The 18,975-nt window shown below is 44.7% G+C and overlaps 1 protein-coding gene across 1 annotated transcript in view; it reads left to right on the forward strand.

The window, feature by feature from the left end:
- Nucleotides 1–514: 514 nt before the first annotated feature.
- The window catches only part of LOC147457361 (protein CANDIDATE G PROTEIN-COUPLED RECEPTOR 2-like), a 46,156-nt gene continuing 27,695 nt past the window's right edge, over nucleotides 515–18,975 (forward strand). Inside the window, exons 1-2 of the mRNA XM_086512251.1 lie at nucleotides 515–947; nucleotides 1,669–1,860. Of these exons, the coding sequence (XP_086368377.1) occupies nucleotides 663–947; nucleotides 1,669–1,860 (477 nt within the window). The 5' untranslated portion in view covers nucleotides 515–662. The remainder of the gene's footprint in view (nucleotides 948–1,668; nucleotides 1,861–18,975) is intronic.

Genomic DNA, 18,975 nt, shown 5'->3' on the forward strand with positions numbered 1-18,975 from the left:
ATGAGACAAGTTAAGGCAATGCCCTTTGTACATGTCAAATTTTCATCTCATATTGTAAATTTAAACCAAACATCCTCTTACAAAGTAAATTCATAATCTCTCTTCTTCTTCTTCTCTCTCTCTCTCCCCCTATATATATATATGTATGTTATGAAAAATAATCTTCAACATGTTTGGATGATTTTTTCATGTGAAAGAGTATTTTTATATAGTAACATGCATGATTCTTTAAGACTCCAATCTCCCTCCATGGCTTATGAGATAAAGCAAAATGTATTGTAAAAAGGTATGCTTGTAGAGCCCTTTTTGTGAGGTTCTCTAAGAATGCATATGCAAACAATTAATAGCTCAAACTTTTTTAACATGTGAATTTTTAAGCTTTCTAAGTAACTTCGTAATCAAAAACAATAATTATTTATTTTTAATCATAAATAATAATTAATAATTTAAATCTTGTAAATCTACCCTTTACGGTAAGGGCTAAGTAAAAGGTTTCTTTTGAACACTACCTCTCTATCTGTCTCTCCCTCCCAGAATTTTAACTCTCATGACCCTCCTGTGAAGAACTTCACCTTGGAGCGCCGAGACAGCGAGCGAGCGCGAGAGAGAGGAACGGACAGTGGATGACGCTCCAAGCTGCGATCTGAATAGGAGATGCAGCAATGGGTATATCGATGCCTCCCGTGTATTTGAGTGGTGCTCCCGACATAGCGCCAGACATAAACAGACAGGCGGGCACGTGCTGGCACCTCATACAATCCAGACACCATGGATTTTGGTACAACTTTTTGGCGGCTCTCCCTGTGGTGCTCTTTCTCGCCTTTCTGCTCGTGCAGTCTCGAAGGAGCATCCAGAAGCTTCTGCACGGCCGATCCTATGTAATGGCTACTTATTATGGTTTTCTTTGGGCCGTTGCTTTCCTCAACCTCATCTGGTTTCTCCTCCAGGTTTGATTCTTCATGTAAACGGCATTTGTTGGGTACAATCACTATTGGTTCTAGAATTGGATTCGCTTATCGACAAAAGCTTTTTTGTACTTTGATGCATTGTAGAAGAATTATCGTTTGTTGTGTTCAAGCTGATCATTGATTCTGTGTAGTAAGGGTTAAACCAGGCAATCTAACAGCTTAGGTTTGGGCGTGATTGGTCTTGGTGCATTCACATTGCAAGGGCTCTTGTCCTTAACAGTCAACTGATGCCTTGTCATTGGGTGAATTACAGAAGGAGCGGGATTAGGCAGTGCTTGCATTATGAATCATGATATGTGGATGATAACTATGTGTGGCTCTTGCTTGATTGTATCTGGCAGCCCTTGACCTGATTAACATTTGGAAGAGGAAACCTGTCAGTTGATTCATTTAGGCCCCACAGTGTGTTCAGAGAACAGGGTGTGTTAAGCGTATGTCTTTGGGTTTTGCATTTCAAGGTGCTGAAACCCCCTTGATTTTGTCTGTTGCCTGGCTATGGCTATGGTGTCAGGGAAGGCTACTTGGGTTATAATTGCGTGGCTGAGTGTTGTCTTGGCTTTGTATGCCAAGAGTGCTGGCCTACACTAATTAAAGAAATTCTGTTTCAGTAGGCGCCCTTTTGGTGGAGAAAGGTTCTTTGTCTCTTGGTCTCTATAGCTCCCACATTGATTTTGTTAGTTTATTGTTTGTGTTGTGGCAGGTGTGGCCCCCTACAAATGGAAAGACGACAATGTGGGACTTTCTCTCATTGGTTGTAAGCTTTGGTATAGTGATGCTGGAAGTGAGCGTTGTGGTATTCCTCTCTCAAGGCTACGTTGTTAGTGGTTCTGATGCCTTACTTCGGACAGTCATCTTTTCAAGTCTGGTTGCTACAGCAGATACGTTCATCAAGGTACTTTTCATGTGTGGTTTTATGAGCTTAAGTTTGCACTGTCCAAGCTCTGTCATTTATGTACTCATGGGTAGCTATAGGCCTTTTTGTTTAGTTTTGATGGTCATCTCCTGGGTTTTCTGCCCAATAAACTGCTTCTCTGTGGTTGTGCCCGTAGTACTTCGGCTCATTATATGTCTCTTTGGCAGTGCTCCCTTTGTGTCGGCCTTGCCACTCTTAGGCCATTTATTGTTGGGTGCCCTATTTTTGTGCTGAACCTCTTCATATTCTGGCATTTATGGATATCTGGGTATTTATTGGGAGTCAAATAGCCAGATTGTACCGAAGGGGAGGGGCACCCTTGTTAAAGTTATATGTCTCAAGTCAATGCCCAAATTGGAGGTTAGTTGTTAATTTGTCATTTCTAGGTATTTTTCATGACTCATATATAATTGAGTTTCATATAAGAAACCCTTGCCCATTTGTGAAAATCATCTAATTTATTGTGGAGTTCGTTTGTTCAGAAGATCTCTCTCTCTCTCTCTCTCTCTCTCTCTCTCTCTCTCTCTCTCTCTCTCTCTCTCTCTCTCTCTCTCTCTCTCTCTCTCTCGCGCGCGCGCGCGCGTCTGTTCTTCCACGTCTTTGACATGACAAGGAACTTAGGTCTTGAGTTTGCTGGCGCGAGAAGTGTAAAGGACATGCTTGTTGTAGAGCGCAAGGAGAAACTCATATCAACAACTCCCCTATGTTTGGACAGCGTAGACAAGCTATCAGAAGGTAGCTACGCTCATTGTAAGTTGATTATGCGGCTAGGGTTTCTATGTAAAGGCTTGCACAATATCATCAACGACACACAGTCTAGACCTACTGGTCCTTTATAAACATCGGTACATGCATCATCGGAGTGCGCGGTTCAGGGTCGACTGAGAAAGCATCGGGCTTCTGGGTGTAGACTGGAGCTTAGCACATGCTCAAACTCGGATAAAAGAGTGCAGATAGACTTAATTAATGGCTTAATACACGTAATACCGGTGATTAAAGAGAGTTTAAGAGAGAGATGATTGCAAATAAGAAAGCTAGTAATTGATACGACGAAAAGAAACAGAGATTAAGACTCAAGAGATGCTGACAAGTGATAGCAGATACATCTTAAGATTTTTGATTGCTCTTTTATAATTCCGTTGCATACGCCCGCTTCGGTATGCCCTTTATATTGCAACCCTCGGATCAAAAAACTCCCCCAAGTTGCACCGCCATCCAATCGATTCGTGCTCTCAATGCTGTTCTCGCCCTTCCCTTGTCTTCTCCAACTTGCTCTCAAGCTCTAGAATTCCCTTCTATTGTCGGTTCCCCAAAAAGACCTCCCAATAACCCTCCAAAAATGGCCCAAAAGAAGAACCCTCCAAAATTGTGTGCTTTGCATTTTATAGCAGTGGCTAAGCCAAAAGAAAAAAATTGGGTTTTTATGTAACAAAATGTTGACGTGTCAAAGCCCTGAAGAATGGAGTCAACTTGCAGATGTCGGCCGAGGGGCCTAAACCCTAAGAAGAACAAGTATCAGAAGAAGAAGTCCTACCAACTTATGGGGACCCCGTTCGATGGGGCCTTAAGTGACAAAGGATTAAAATAAAGGAGGACCTGCGCACACACACAGAAACTGATGACGTGGTAGAATTACGAAAATTGCGTTGACATGATGACGTAGCAGGCTGTACGGGTTTCTGAGTTTTGCGTTGATTGATGACGTGGCAAGCCGTACGGATTTCTGTGATTTACGTTGGCAGCTTTTTGACTTTGCTTTTGGACCAAGATGCTTTTAAGTTTGAAGGCTTTTCACTATAACTGCTTTTCAAGCAAAGGGCCTTTAAATATGAGGTTAGGGCTCATTCTCTGGCATGCTTCTTGGAGAAGGTGCAGAGTCTGGAGTACCGGCTTGTACTGTGTTGATGTAATATAAAGAAATACCGAAAGGGGCGCCAAGGTTTGGGGCCAATACTCTCTGGGGTGGAATTCCGCCACTCCTTGTCGCATGTCGTCTCTCACTTTCAGTTTAGTTGTTATTGAAGTGCTAAAAGTCTGTTCAGTCTGGTCTTTTCTATTGGCACGTGGTTCCCGTCTTGTGACAGTGGTATCAGAGCATCAGGTGTGTGCTTTCCTGAAAGCATACCGGTCCTACAAAAGAGCAGACAGAGCTATTGGAATTTTGTGAACTTTATTTGAGGTATCTTCGCACTCCAGCCCGGACTTATTAGCTACTCCCTCCCTTACTTCATCGCGCATCGGGTGCGCTCCCATCTTCACCGCTCATGTCTTACAGGGCATAAGCCAATTAAGATCACTTGTAAGAGAAGGATCCAGATTCGTTTCAAGTCACTGCTTTTCTCAGAAGCAGTGCCATGCAGATGTTGATGTCTACAACTACCAAGCAGCATACTCCAATTACTTGGCAAGCTTTCAAGAAAAAACATTTGCCCGAAGTTATATGGTTTCTGACATCTTCCTTCGGAGTGCAACTTCTGGCAGAGTGGGCTATCCTGAAATGCTTGCCATGGAAACCCTAGCAGATTATAACTTGAAGTTTCTCGACATCTCTCAGTAGATGTCTCTTCATGATCAGATGACCGTGGAGGTCCAGTGTGATTGCTATCTTGGGACTACCATTGCCGCCAAAGAAACACTGTCTGTCCAAGAGCTGATGGACCATGTTGTGCTCGGCTACGATCTTATGGAAGGAACCTAACCCTAATTTTCGATGTAGGTTTCAGGATGGAAAGTTAGTCGACTTTTCAAGCTCAATTGATGTCGAGATTTGCTTTTAAAGTTTGAAGTCTGTTTGAGAACTTGTTTGGTGATCCTGTTTGGAATTTGTTTGAAATGGATGGTATCTGTTTTGAACCTGTCTTGGTGCCAATTTGAATTGTTTGACTTTGGTTTTAATACTGGTTTCAATGATTGGTGATTTTACTCTCGGGTGGAGTAGTGAAAAATTAAATGCTTGTTCATACTCATGGCACAGACCCTTGTGGTTATTTGCGGGGGGAGTATTGAATGATTGAAAAGTGCTGTTTTTTACTCATGGCCCGGACCCTTGTGGTTATTTACGGGGGGAGTATTGTTGTTGTGACTCCCGGCCCGGACCTGGATGGTTATGCGGGAGGAGTATTAAGAAGTCTGAGCAGTGGTTACTCTCAGCACCTCCAAATGACGCAGGCTGCGGTCTGGGGGGCGTTTGGTTGTAAAAGGCCTCTATATCTCATGGCCCGAACCTTTTTAGGTTATTTGCGGGAGGAGTGATGAGGGAGTCGTTGAACAGCTCATAGCCCGGACCTGAATGGTTATTTGCGGGGGGAGTGTTCATCGGCGGCTTTATGTTTCTATGTTTTGTAACATGCATATGTGAGCATTTGTGTTGCATTGTGATGTGCCAATTATTGAATATTCCTAATTGGATGAGATTGCCTGGGTATGTTAATTTTTAGTGCATCAAGACACCCGTGGAAGATCAATACGGTCTGGGTGTGATGGCTAATTTTACTACGTCGGAATATCAAGAGTTCCAATCTGGACGAAAGGAGAAGCTAACTCCTTGATCAAAAGAGCAGAAAGGAGAAGCTAACTCCTTGATCAAAACAACAAAAAGGAGAAGCTTACTCCTTGATCAAAAGAGTAGAAAGGAGAAGCTAACTCCTTAATAAAAAGAGCAAACCGATTGTCCCTCGGATTTTTTTTTAGCTAACTTGAGTTGTTTTGTAGATATGCTGTAATCATAGACGATTACTCTCTTTCAAGAAGGGGAGATGTAACAAACTGCTGACGTGTCAAAGCCTTGTAGAATGGAGTCAACTTGCAGATGTCGGCCGAGGGGCCTAAACCCTAAGAAGAACAAGTAACATAAGAAGAAGTCCTACCAACTTATGGGGACCCCGTTCGATGGGGCCCTAAGTGACAAAGGATTAGAATAAAGCAGGACGTGCGCACACACATAGAAACTGATGATGTGGCAGAATTTCGAAAATAGCGCTGACATGACGTGGCAGGTTGTACGGATTTTCGCATTTTGCATTGGCTGATGACGTGGCAGGCTGTACGGATCTCAGTGATATACGTTGACAATTTTTTTTTTGCTTTTAGACCAGATGCTTTTAAGTTTGAAGGCTTTTCACTGTAATTGCTTTTCAAGCCAAGGGCCTTTAAATATGAGGTTAGGGCTCATTCTCTGGCATGCTTCCTGGAGAAGGTGCAGAGTTTGGAGTACCGGCTTGTACTGTGTTGATGCAATATAAAGAAATACCGAAAGGGGCGCCAAGGTTTGGGGCCAATACTCCCTGGGGTGGAATTCCGCCACTCCGTGTCGCCTGTCGTCTCTCTTTCAGTTCAGTTGTTATTGAAGTGCTAAAAGTCTGTTTAGTCTGTTCTTTTCTATTGGCACGTGGTGCCCGTCTTGTGACATTTTAGCTGCTCGTAGTATCCACTTGAGCTTAATGTAGCATCCATTTTTTATTGCATACACTTGGCATTATCCCTTATAGCAACCATTGCATGGCATGGCCAATCGGAAACTTTCCCACTTCATCAGAAAGTGAACTGTCCCTTTCTGTATTCATGATGGCCCTTGGGGCTCTCTCTCTCTCTCTCTCTCTCTCTCTCTCTCTCTCTCTCTCTCTCTCAGGTTTGCTCAGGAAAGTGGTTTGTCCGTCAACCTTGGTAAAACCAAGGTCATGGTATTTAATACCACCCCACATTGGATCAGGAGGTCAGCGCCAGCATTCACATACGGCCAGGAGACTGTGGAATATACAGAGGTGTACACTTACCTCGGAGTGGTTTTTAGTGGGCCAGCATTTTCATTGAGGAGGGCAGCAGAGACTAGACTGACCAGAGCCCATGCAGCATTGGGTAGATTGGAAAGGATGTGTTCACAGGTTCAGTTTCAAGAGCCTTGGACGAAGCTCTGGCTCTTTGACACTCTAGTGGCTTCTGCATTGCTTTATGGAGCTGAGATTTGGGGACCTTCATTAGATCATCACAGGAGGACAGGCCGCAATGATGGATGGGGGGACATGGAGAAGCCTCTGGTCTCTATGATCTCGCGGCTCATTAGAGCCAAGGCCTCAGTACCACGTGCTATTGTTCGAGTAGAGCTAGCTGCCCCCCCACTAGTGGTTGAGGCGCTCACCAGATCGGTCTCCTTCATACACCGCATGTGGGAACTTCCCAGAGACAGATATGCCCGCCTTGCACTTGAGTCCTCTTGACAGTTAGCCATGCAGGGAGATACAGCATGCTGGTATGGGGAGATGACATCATGGTTTCAGGCGCATGGGTTCAGCATAGACAGATTGCCTCCCTTCCAGTACTCACTGGATGCACCCTCTCTGACTCTTACACAGTCCGAGATCACCGGGCTCATTCGCCAAGACTTGACTCAGCTAGACACCAGGAGGACATGGATACAACCAGCACAGGAGCTGGGCACGAAGATGGCTTTCTACAGAGAGCATCTCCTCCAGCTTACGGTTGATGGTTTTGTGACGAGGCCCAGATACATGGACACCCACTTGTCTCATGGGATACGATGTGCTATCGGCCAGATACGTACATCGTCACACCAACTGCAGATCGAGACTGGGAGATACACCGGAGTACCAGCAGAGGCTAGGACATGCCCCCTGTGTGACATCGAGCCTGAGACAGAGTTGCACTACACATGCCACTGCCCCGTCTACTACGAGATACGAGGCCGCTTCCATTGCTTGTTCAAAGAGGGCTTTGGACCATTCTCCAGAGTCATGCAGTACGAGGATCAGAGATGCTTGGGTTTGTTTTTGCTCGAGCTACGTAGACACAGAGAGAGCCTGATGAGAGGAGAGGCTAGCCAGTCTCAGAGACAGATCATAGATTTCTTTAGAGCTGCCACTGGACACTCGGAGGAGTTACTACCACAGCAGAGCTCGTCGTCTCACACCAGAGGCACACTGATCGACCGAGCGACTGAGCTGGGAAGATCCAGACGCCCACGACTGCGGAGGACTACACAGCATCGGCGAAGGCTGCATCAGAGGATTCGGATCACTTTGGCTTGACATGCACGACGCCCGATCAGACTACTGACCATGGAGGAGATTGATGAGATTCGCCAACGACCGATGCTGGATCTCTTGTGATCTAGCTACACCAGCTAGCTGCTTAGTTCATACCTAGTAGTTTAGGATTCCATAGTATTTTATTGTGACATTTGTCATTTCATTTTTGTCATTGTTGTCATCTTGTTACTCTGACTCTGACTTTGTATCAGATCCACCACGTTGTAACTTTTTGGTCTCATAGGTCGCTTTGGCCTTTTGAAGACGTTAATATAACATTTCATTTCATTTCATTTCTTACCATAGAACTACCGCGGGATAGCCCCCCTAGCACTAGCAATATCACTAGTGGGGGCTCGCCCTTTGCTCTCAAAAGTTTGGCGTCCTATAGGGCATGTGTGAACCGCCTCTAGGCGGGCTTCTGCCATGTCATCACTTGCTGAGTCCTCCAATGGCTTGTGACCACCGGTGCACGTCGCTGTCGTCACCGCCTACAACCAAAACAATCGCCGTTCACCCGACGGGCCATCACTCGTGCCTGCGCAGCGCCCGCAGTCCCGCCCACTAGGCAACACCATAGCCACAAGCTCACAAGGAGATTGTCAGGCTAGTAATTGGCCATGCCCCATCTATTTAACCCCCGCCCTCGATCTCCTATCAAACCATGTGGGATAATTTTCGCGTCACATGGCATTCCCAGCTCCTCCTCCCTCCAAAGCTTCACATACTTCTTAAAACCTCTTTTTAGGCTCAAATGTTGTCTCCCCTTCAACCTTTTGCAGTTTGCTGCCCGCCAGTCCAACGATCGGACCAGGAAAACCGGTTGGAAGCCCTTCTTCCCGTCTTCGAACTTGCTAGTCCGTGCCATTAGCCCTATCTTACCTTGGCCTCAAAGTATGCGTTTGAAAAATGGAAAAAATCACCTTCACCCATTTGCTCGGCATCGGCTCACATCTTTGACCCGCCCTATGTTGGCCATCGGGAATCCGATTCACAAGCTGTCACTTCCTGCCAACTTCACATGACGCGTACCACCTTCAATATCACTGTCGAGGCCCAAAAAACATTAGATGGCACAATTTCCAAAGTGATCAAACCGGCTCAAAACCGGCCCCTGTCAAAACTTCATAGGTCTGTAACTTGGTCTCTGAGACTCCGATTAATGATTTGAAAAGACCGGCAGGCTCCATAATTTAAGCCCTATGCATCTGTAAATTCAAACCTCCTTTGACCATCTGTCCCCATTTGCCCTGTCCGTCTTAGATCTGCAACCACTTCCAGCTTTAAACTGTAATAACTTTCTTACTGGGGCTTCGTTTGATCAGCCGTCTAGACCAGCTTGTAAATCACTTTAAGCACCACAATATTGGCCTATGAGACCACTTTTTGACAATCATCACTAGCAACCTCATTTGATGGTCTCTAACCACAATGAGCATACATTCCAATCATCTCTTGACGTCATAGCAAAATCTGGCCTAAACCATCAGTTTGGCAAAACCTTGAAAATGGAGGCAGATTCTCGTCTTTCACCTCGTGCCCGCAAAGCAGCACGACAGCCACCCCCTCTAAACCTGCACATCCTCCGGTATGTGGCAATCGTTATTTAAACTTTGAAGCAAAACCTTATAAACACATAACCACTATCCCGTTGTGTGCATGCTTTGAAAACAATTCCAACCTTCATTAGAATATACCCTCCTCCAGGATCATAGAGGAAACATAAGAATTTCCCAATAGTAGAACATAAGTAGGAATTGACTCATAAATCATAATGAACACCACCTGGATCATATGGCATATAAGTCAACAGCTCCAGACCATGAACATATTCAGCTCCACCCGGATCAAATGGCATATCCATCAATTGCTTTGGACTATGCATATAACCCTCTCCGCCTGGATCAAAAGCTAGCAGAAATTCCCCTATATCATAGGGGAACATCGAATCCTGTAAATCATTAGGCATCATTAGATACTGCCATATCCCTTGTGAAACCTGCTCCGCCAATTGTTAATCATCAATTATGGGTAAGAGCATCAGTAATGTAGCTTCATCCCCTCGAGCAGTAGAATTTTGGTCCTGCTCATCAGAGTCCGTGAGTGCCTTGGAAAACCTCTCTTCATGTGGTTCTCGAGAATCACCAAGAAAAGTTTCCCTTTTTGGTACATACCCAAAGTCTAGTAGAACCTCATCCAGCAATTGCATAAGGTCCTCATCAGCTGCATTTGGATAAACTTGCTTATGTACGAAATCAAATTGCTTAGTACCCTCAGCATCCATAATTGACAATCCTTCAAAAGCTTCGTCCAATAAACACATAGGCTCTGGGTCCACTGCTTCATAAGAATTCTCTACCCTGCACATCTCAGGCAGCAAACTAGGCATATGGCATGCACAATATTAGTCATACCTGCTATAGACTGATCTTGAATCTTCTCTTCTGTAGCACAAAGCTCAGCATGCTTATGGAAAATAGCATCCATTGTCCTATCCATATGATCAGCAGAATGAACCCAATCATAGGCAACACCACGAGATTGCACTTGATCATGCACCCCCTCTGAATAAGCACCATCAAATTGGGGATCAATCTGCCACATTGTGACCCTTGCATCACAAAAGCTTGATAAAGAAGGAGTCTACACCCCGTCTAAATCATCACCTTGTAGATCTTCAAGCACATTCTCTTGCACATTCCGGCCCTCAAAAATCTAAGGTAGTCAAACCTTGTAGATGCTCATGCACATCCACACCCTGTAAACCCTCATGCCTTTCTTGACCTTGTAAGTGTTTAGCTTCAACCTTCATCATTAAATGTGCAATCCCTTGTCACGTGACACATGTGAGGATTCTAGGTGCTAATCCTTAATTAAGTACTTAAACTCATGATTAAGACTAAAGAAACTTGAACTGTACTCGAGACAAGACTTAGAAGACTCTGTGTTTGATTGATTGAATGTGTGATACAAGGGCTCCTTATATAGGAGATGAATAGACACAAATGAAAAGACACGTCTCTTGGTGAAAAGACACGACTTTAGACGTAAAGACACATCCTTTCGGCGAAGAGCTGCAACCATTGGGCAAAGAGTCGCACCCGTAGAGCGAAGGGGTGTGACCAGTCGTCGAAGGAGTGTGGCTTTTGGCAAAGAGGCACGTCTCTTGGGCGAAGGGGTGTGACCATCGAAGCGCAGGGGTCCTCCTTGGCATGGCACTTCGCGTATCTGCAACTAGGAGTAGATGTATTGCTGTTAACATAGTCACAATCGTGACATTCCCTCCCATTTAAAATGAGAGCCCGTGTCAAAGAAATGACTTCTGATGTTGATAGAACTCTGGAAAAGCATTGAATCTTCGAAAATCTTCAATCTTTGAGTTATCTGAAACCTTTGTCTTTAACCTTTACTTCTTGCGAAACCTTTTTGCTTTGATTGCTAAATCCCATGTCATTCCATTATTCAAAGACTTTTTAGAGGAATCTGGCTTAATCAGGTTGACTGCAACAAGAGGTTGATCTTCAAAATCTTTCATGTGATGTAAGATTTCTGGTTCAAAATCTTCAAGTAATTGTGAAATATTTGGGGAAGAGGAAATCTTCTCAAGGTACTCTTCAGATGGAGTAACTTCAACTTTAGTAATCACTGGAGAGGACTTTGGCTTGAGACTGTAATCATCTTCCAATAATGAATCCCAAAATTCTTCAGAATCATCTTCTGGAACTGTAACTTCATGACTTGTAATTGGCATATCATCATCCAATAAAGAATCAAAGAAAGCATAGTCGTCTTCAGACTCGGAATCTGCAACTATATCTTTATCTTTGTCCTCATCAATTGATTCAGGAGAAGTTAATGAATTTAAAAATTCATCAATAATAATATCTGCATCTGCATCGGAAATCATATTCTCTTCATAATCCACTGTATCATGTCGCTTGACTAGTACACGTGAGGCTTGAATCACTCTTTCCGCATGAGAAAGCCCGTGTAAAGTCAATTCACATCCATCTTTGAACAAATTGATAGTATGTCCTCGAAAGCTAGTTACTGGATCATATTGGAATAACCAATGTTGACCAAGAATCATGTCGTAATAAGATAAAGGCATGACGTCAAAATCCAGTTGATCTGAATAAGTTTGAATCTCGAACTGCAACTGTCAAACTGTCTGATCACAAGTCAAAATTGATCCATCTGCTAATTCCACATCATATAAGTGAGATGTCTTTTGAGTTGGTAAGCCAAGCTGTTGAACTATCTAAGTGCTGACGAAATTATTCGAGCATCCGTTGCCCACCAAAATATTGATGGAACGACCATTGAGTAGTCCAAAAAGGCTCAAAACTTGCTTTGAGAGAGGCTCCAAAATTGAAGAATTGCACTGAGCATGCTTCATAAGAATACTCGTATCCTCTGAGACACGAATCGTATTGACCATAGATTTTCCTTTATCCTTAGCAGAAACTGGTTGTTCAGAATTCGATGATGTTTCCGCGTTGGAATTTCTTTTCGAATTAGAGGGATTTGGTCTCTTTGGACATTGATACCATCTATGGTCACCACTGCAAATTGTACATAATCCTTCCTTCTTTGAAGTCGAAGATCCATTTGACGAAGAGCCTTGCAGAGTATTGGAATGCCGATCTTGAGAAAAATCACGTCCTTTACCACGATCAAGTGGAGAAACATGTGAAGAAGATCTGATTTCAGATTGTCGATCTTGAGAATAGAACCTATAAGGTTGCGTTGCTTGTTGTCTGAACTGAGACTTATGTTGTTGACTTTGGCTATAGTTGTCTCTGCGATCGCGCTGTGAAAAGCGAGCGCTATTTGAAGATCTGTTACCAAGGAGAAAATTCCGTGTAGGGCGCCGATTATCGCCAAGACGCTCCACATAGGCAATTGCGGCATCCAAAGTGGTAGGGTTGTATTTGTGCGCATCATCCTTCAGGTTGGGTTCGAGTCCGTCGATAAAACTGTGAAGTTTATCAGAGGGACTAAGGATCTCTATCTTAAGAGTTAGTCTTTGGAACTCTGTGATGTACGCGGCCAAGGAACTTGTCTGGCTCAGGTGGCGCGAAGAGAGGACTGGGCATGAAAATCCGCATTGGCAGGTTCGAACGCCTTGCGAATAGCACGCCGGCATTTATCCCAAGAAGGTGTGTGTTTACCATCAGCAACCCGTCGTTGCCACCAAAGAAATGCCGTGTCTTTGAGCAGAGAACTAGCAAGTGCAACTTTTTTACTCTCGACCAAGTCTATGTTCGATAAGTAAATCTCCATTTTGAACAGCCATTGGTCCAACACGCGCTTGTCGCGGCGACCAGTGTATGGTTCCGGCAATTTAACATCAAGCTTCTTCTTCTGTGCAGCATTAAAATTTTTATAAAGTAATTGAAGTTCGCGATTGTCTACCTCTTCAGTTGGATCTGGTTCATTTGGTTCGTCCACTGATGAAGGTGTCGAATCAGCATGTGTAGTCCGAGAAGCAGCAGGTCGACTTCGAGAAGTGTTTTCCGTGTGCATCTCATCCAAGCGAGTGTGAACTGATGCGAGGCTTATGGAAAGTGTGTCTGCTCCTTGATAAGAGTAAGGGCATCGTCAAATTGACCACCTCCGTCTTGAGAATTCGGCATGGTTACACCTTAAAGGGAACTCGAACAGGTGCTAAAGCAGGTTTTTTTTTGAAACGGTTACAGCTTTTGGGACGGGAGCACCGCGTGCAGGAGAAGCACACCATGCCAGCGCTGGAGGATGGGGTAGGAGCAGCTTGCAAAAACTTAGATCGCTGGTCTTTTACTCACGCAATATGAAGTTATTTTTTTTAATAAAGTCAAGTGACTTCACACCTTTTATTAAATTGGTCTTGGTCAACTTGAAGGTGTCCGGCCAATTTATTAATGTGTAAGAGTATAGCCAGTAGCGTGAAAGTCCAGAACCGATGGCTGCGTAAGTAATTCCGTACGCTACGTGAAGGGTTGGGCCAGTGAATGAGTAGCGCAAACATAAAGAGTTGCTACGCAATGGGTGCGCCAGTAAAGGGGTAACACCAAGGGGTGCCTACACCAGAACACTCAGCCTGCAAGGGGTGTGACCTTTCATAGGGGCGCACACAGAGCAACACCTATTCACGAAGGGGTGTTGATGGCCGAATTTGATTGCTGAAGAGGTGTAGCCAGCTTGAAAGGTCACGAGTGGGAAGGGTTGCCCACGCACACGCAAGGGGTGAGCATGTGAAGAGTTGGCTCCAAGGGGTACACTGCTGCATATGCCAAAGGGTGTAGTGTCCGGGTAGGCGACACACATACTCTGGGTACGCCACACACTCACACACACTGTTGTCCCGTTTTTGTTTATGCTGCTATTATATGCGTAGAATTAAATCAGTTACCTCAAACCATCGGCGAAGAGGTTGAATTCCATCTTTCTTTTGCTTCCATACAACTCCGGGAAAGGGGGGGGAGAGGGTAGCGGCGAGGGTGAGAGGCTCACAACCTTCGGGTCTCGGAAAAAATTTGCTCTGATACCACTGTGAGGATTCTAGGTGCTAATCCTTAATTAAGTACTTAAACTCATGATTAAGACTAAAGAAACTTGAACTGTACTCGAGACAAGACTTAGAAGACTCTTGTGTTTGATTGATTGAATGTGTGATACAAGGGCTCCTTATATAGGAGACGAGTAGACACAAATGAAAAGACACGTCTCTTGGTGAAAAGACACGACTTTAGACGTAAAGACACATCCTTTCGGCGAAGAGCTGCAACCATTGGGCGAAGAGTCGCACCCGTAGAGCGAAGGGGTGTGACCAGTAGTCGAAGGAGTGTGGCTCTTGGCGAAGAGACACGTCTCTTGGGCGAAGGGGTGTGACCATCGAAGCGCAGGGTCCCTCCTTGGCATGGCACTTCGCGTATGTGCAACTAGGAGTAGATGTATTGCTGTTAACATAGTCACAATCGTGACAACACATCCCAACCCTATGTGTCCGTGGACAAGCTACACCACAGCAGGGTTCAATTAGTCCGATCAAGTTAGATTAGCAGTGATCTGGCACTTTTGTGAGTCTATTCGTAGACCGTGCATGCCCAGTCACTTAGCATAGATGCATATCCTCCGGTTGCACACAGCATGATCATCGGAATTCCCATCATAATCCATTAGCATCAGTTAGGGGAATTTTCCAGTGCATTTAGCCTATTTTCCTATTTATTGGGATTTTCACTTATTATTTTTAAGTGACTTTCCTACAAAAGTAGGTAGGGCAATTTTGCTAAGTTAATATATAAGCAAACCCAAGTTAGCACTTTCTGGCAGAAGAGGCAGCAGGAGCACATGCTCAACAGGCAACTTCTCAGCAGAACCTTGGTGGATTCCCTCCAAGCAAGATCCCAAGCCTTGGTGTTTTCTCCAAGCAACAGATTCCTATCCCTAGCGCTTTCAACAGCATTCATCGCCGGAAAGCCAAGCCCTTGGGCGTTTTTGCATCAGATCGTCGCCGGAAAGACCATCACATGCCTTGCGTTTTTGGAAATGCAAGATCAGCTAGCGTTTTTGGTCAACCTCAGTCTCTAGCGTTTTGGATTTCAGCAATAGAAAAAGTAGCAGATTCAGCCCACAAGAAGTAGCAGATTCAGCCCTGTAAAGATCATCGGTTGAAAATGTAAAGATCATCAGTTTTCAACCATGAAGAACCTCAGTTATCAGCCCTAAAACGCAGATCTGCAGCAGTCAGAAACGCAGATTTTCAGCCTATGGAATAGCAGCAGATCAGCCCCAAGTTGGTTGCAGATGTTCCCCCATTTTCAGCCATAAAAACGCAGCCAAAACATTCATTTTCAGCCACCGAAACAGTCCAGAATTCAGCGATTAGAAGATCTCAGATTTCAGCCATCAAGTTGTCGTCGTCATCACCGTCGTCGTCATTGGCATAGTCCCATTGCATTAGTCCATTGCATTCGCATTGTACACCTTTGTGCAATCAAAGTAGACCACTCTCGCCGGCAAGAGTGGGGCCTTCGGAGGAGGGTTTTACAAACTCTCGGGTGTCGTATCTCTTCTCTCTCCTTCTCTCAGTCTCATTCACTTGCACGCACAATATCCACTCACTTTGTTCTTGATCATAGCACTCTCCATAGACGGAAGGCTCTCTCCTTCCCTAAGAACTAAAAGGAACCTTGAGCAATAAAGATCACTAACCTTGAGAAAATACAACATTCATTCCGCAGCACCTAACATTGGTATGAGAGCTTTGGAAGTGTTCTGCATTACTCAAGGAAAGAACCACAAGAACCACAAGAATTTTTTGCTTGTTGCGATCGCACGAACTTGGGCGTGGCGATTCCTAATCGTGTTTTTTTTTGTTGAAGAGTGACAGGAATCCCAAGAAAGAAGGGCTTGTCCAGCCTCCCCTTGTGTCTCTTGAGAGCGGACCGTGCACTTAGCGGCTGGCCAATCGACGTGAGGTGGGAAAAAGCAACCTTGGTGTGAGCGCAAGGCCGCCAAGGGGTGCGCTTGCAGAAAGGAGTAGAACTCGGGTGAAGAGAAGATCCTTCTCCAACGCGATTTGCATACGAAAGAACCCCTCACGAACCTCAAGAACCTAAGATTCTCACGAATCAAGGACCTCAAGAACCTCAAGACCCTCAAGAACCCAAGTTCCTCGCGAGCTTCAGACCCCAAGATCGTAGTGCATGGTCGTCACCCAAACCGGCATGGATACTTCGCATTCAAGTGATGAGCATGAGAGAGGCGACGAAGGATTTTCCCCACCAGGAGGTTTTTCCGACCCTTCCCCATCTACGACAAAGATTGCACTAACTCCTATGGAGGAGTTAAAGCAGATGTTTAAGGAAAGAATGGCAGAAATGAAACATATACACTTAGAAGAAAAAGCAGAAAGAGAAGTAGAAAGAAAGGCAAGAGAAGTAGAAAGAGAAGCAGCAAGAAAGGCAAGACAAGAACAGCGCGACCGACACATGCAAGAGTTCTTGCGACTCTTGTCTCCAGTGCCGGCATCGATGCAAGAGATTCGAGAACAGGAGACTCTCTCAGTCTCTTCTTCTCCAAAGCATGACACACAGGATTTGCATGATTGTGTGAAGCATGATGATTTGGATCACAAAGATAAGCATGATGATTTGAATGATATTGCTAAGCATGATGATTTGGATGCCAATGACAAGCATGATGATTGGCATGATCATGATGTGATTGTTCACAAGCGTGATGAGTTAGTAGATGCTTTTCCTAGGGAAGCTAACCTCGTTGTAGATTCGATCAATCACGAAGAACCGATCTTGGCTTTCGAGTCGAGGTCCAAAGAACCCCCACAAGACGATTCGATCATTCAAGAAGAAGCGATCTGGGCTATCGAGCCTTGGTCCAAAGAACCCTCACAGTAAGTATTATGTGTTCGCATGATTGATACGCACGCATTGTTCGAGTGTTTCATTCGTGAAGGTTTCCTGTATTTTAGTCAGCATCGTTATGTGATCCCTTTTCCTAGGCATGACATATTGTATGTTGAGCACGTTTCTCTCATGGATGAGCACGAATGTATGCGGTTTGTTCATGAAAACTTGAAAAGTTTGTATGTAAGGAAGTCGCATTCCATGTCTCTTCCTTGGCATGACACAGTTTCCGTACGAGCACATGATTGTATGAGCACCAAGCATGGGCATTTCCATTGTGATTTGCCACAGTTGAATGACTTTGATCAAACAGAAAAGATTCGATCGCATTGTTTACATGTGTTTGATGAACGGGTTGCCACTCCGTCTCTATGTTCATCGACATTGCATACACAGTCTTTAGAGAAGACAATATTTTTTCCTTTACTTTACATGGAATAGGTATGTTCATGGTTTTGTGTTGGAGATGGGTTCAGGAATTTTCAACCATAGGATTCTTGAAGACGAAAGACGCAGGATTCTAGACGAAGTTGAAGCATCGAAGGAGCCATAGAAGACTTTGTGTCGCTTTCGGCGCTGCCCAAAGAAGCAAGCGTTGCAGACCTTTATGAAGTTCAAGTACCGCACGACCCACACATCAGAGTGGGCCGACGAAGAGTCCCTTCCAGGATTCCGGATGCTATTGGCGATCTCCCTCGACGCCATACAGTTCGGTACCAGTACCTCACTTTGAAAAGGAGGGGATGTCACGTGACACATCCCAACCGTATGTGTCCGTGGACAAGCTACACCACAACAGGATTCAATTAGTCCGATCAAGTTAGATTAGCAGTGATCTGGCACTTTTTGTGAGTCTATTCGTAGACCGTGCATGCCCAGTCACTTAGCATAGATGCATATCCTCCGGTTGCACACAGCATGATCATCGGAATTCCCATCAGTTAGGGGAATTTTCCAGTGCATTTAGCCTATTTTCCTATTTATTGGGATTTTCACTTATTATTTTTAAGTGACTTTCCTACAAAAGTAGGTAGGGCAATTTTGCTAAGTTAATATATAAGCAAACCCAAGTTAGCACTTTCTGGCAGAAGAGGCAGCAGGAGCACATGCTCAACAGGCAACTTCTCAGCAGAACCTTGGTGGATTCCCTCCAAGCAAGATCCCAAGCCTTGGCGTTTTCTCCAAGCAGTAGATTCCTATCCCTAGCGCTTTCAACAACATTCATCGTTGGAAAGCCAAGCCCTTGGGCGTTTTTGCATCAGATCGTCGCCGGAAAGACCATCACATGCCCGGCGTTTTTCACATGCCCAGCGTTTTTGGAAATGCAAGATCAGCTAGCGTTTTTGGTCAACCTCAGTCTCTAGCGTTTTGGATTTCAGCAATAGAAAAAGTAGCAGATTCAGCCCTGTAAAGATCATCAGTTTCCAGCCATGAAGAACCTCAGTTATCAGCCCTAAAACGCAGATCTGCAGCAGTCAGAAACGCAGATTTTCAGCCTATGGAATAGCAGCAGATCAGCCCCAAGTTGGTTGCAGATGTTTCCCCATTTTCAGCCATAAAAACGCAGCCAAAACAGTCATTTTCAGCCACCAAAACAGTCCAGAATTCAGCGATTAGAAGATCTCAGATTTCAGCCATCA

Source organism: Adiantum capillus-veneris, chromosome 5 (genome assembly GCF_014529385.1).
Source record: "Adiantum capillus-veneris isolate H3 chromosome 5, ASM1452938v2, whole genome shotgun sequence".
NCBI lineage: Eukaryota > Viridiplantae > Streptophyta > Polypodiopsida > Polypodiales > Pteridaceae > Adiantum > Adiantum capillus-veneris.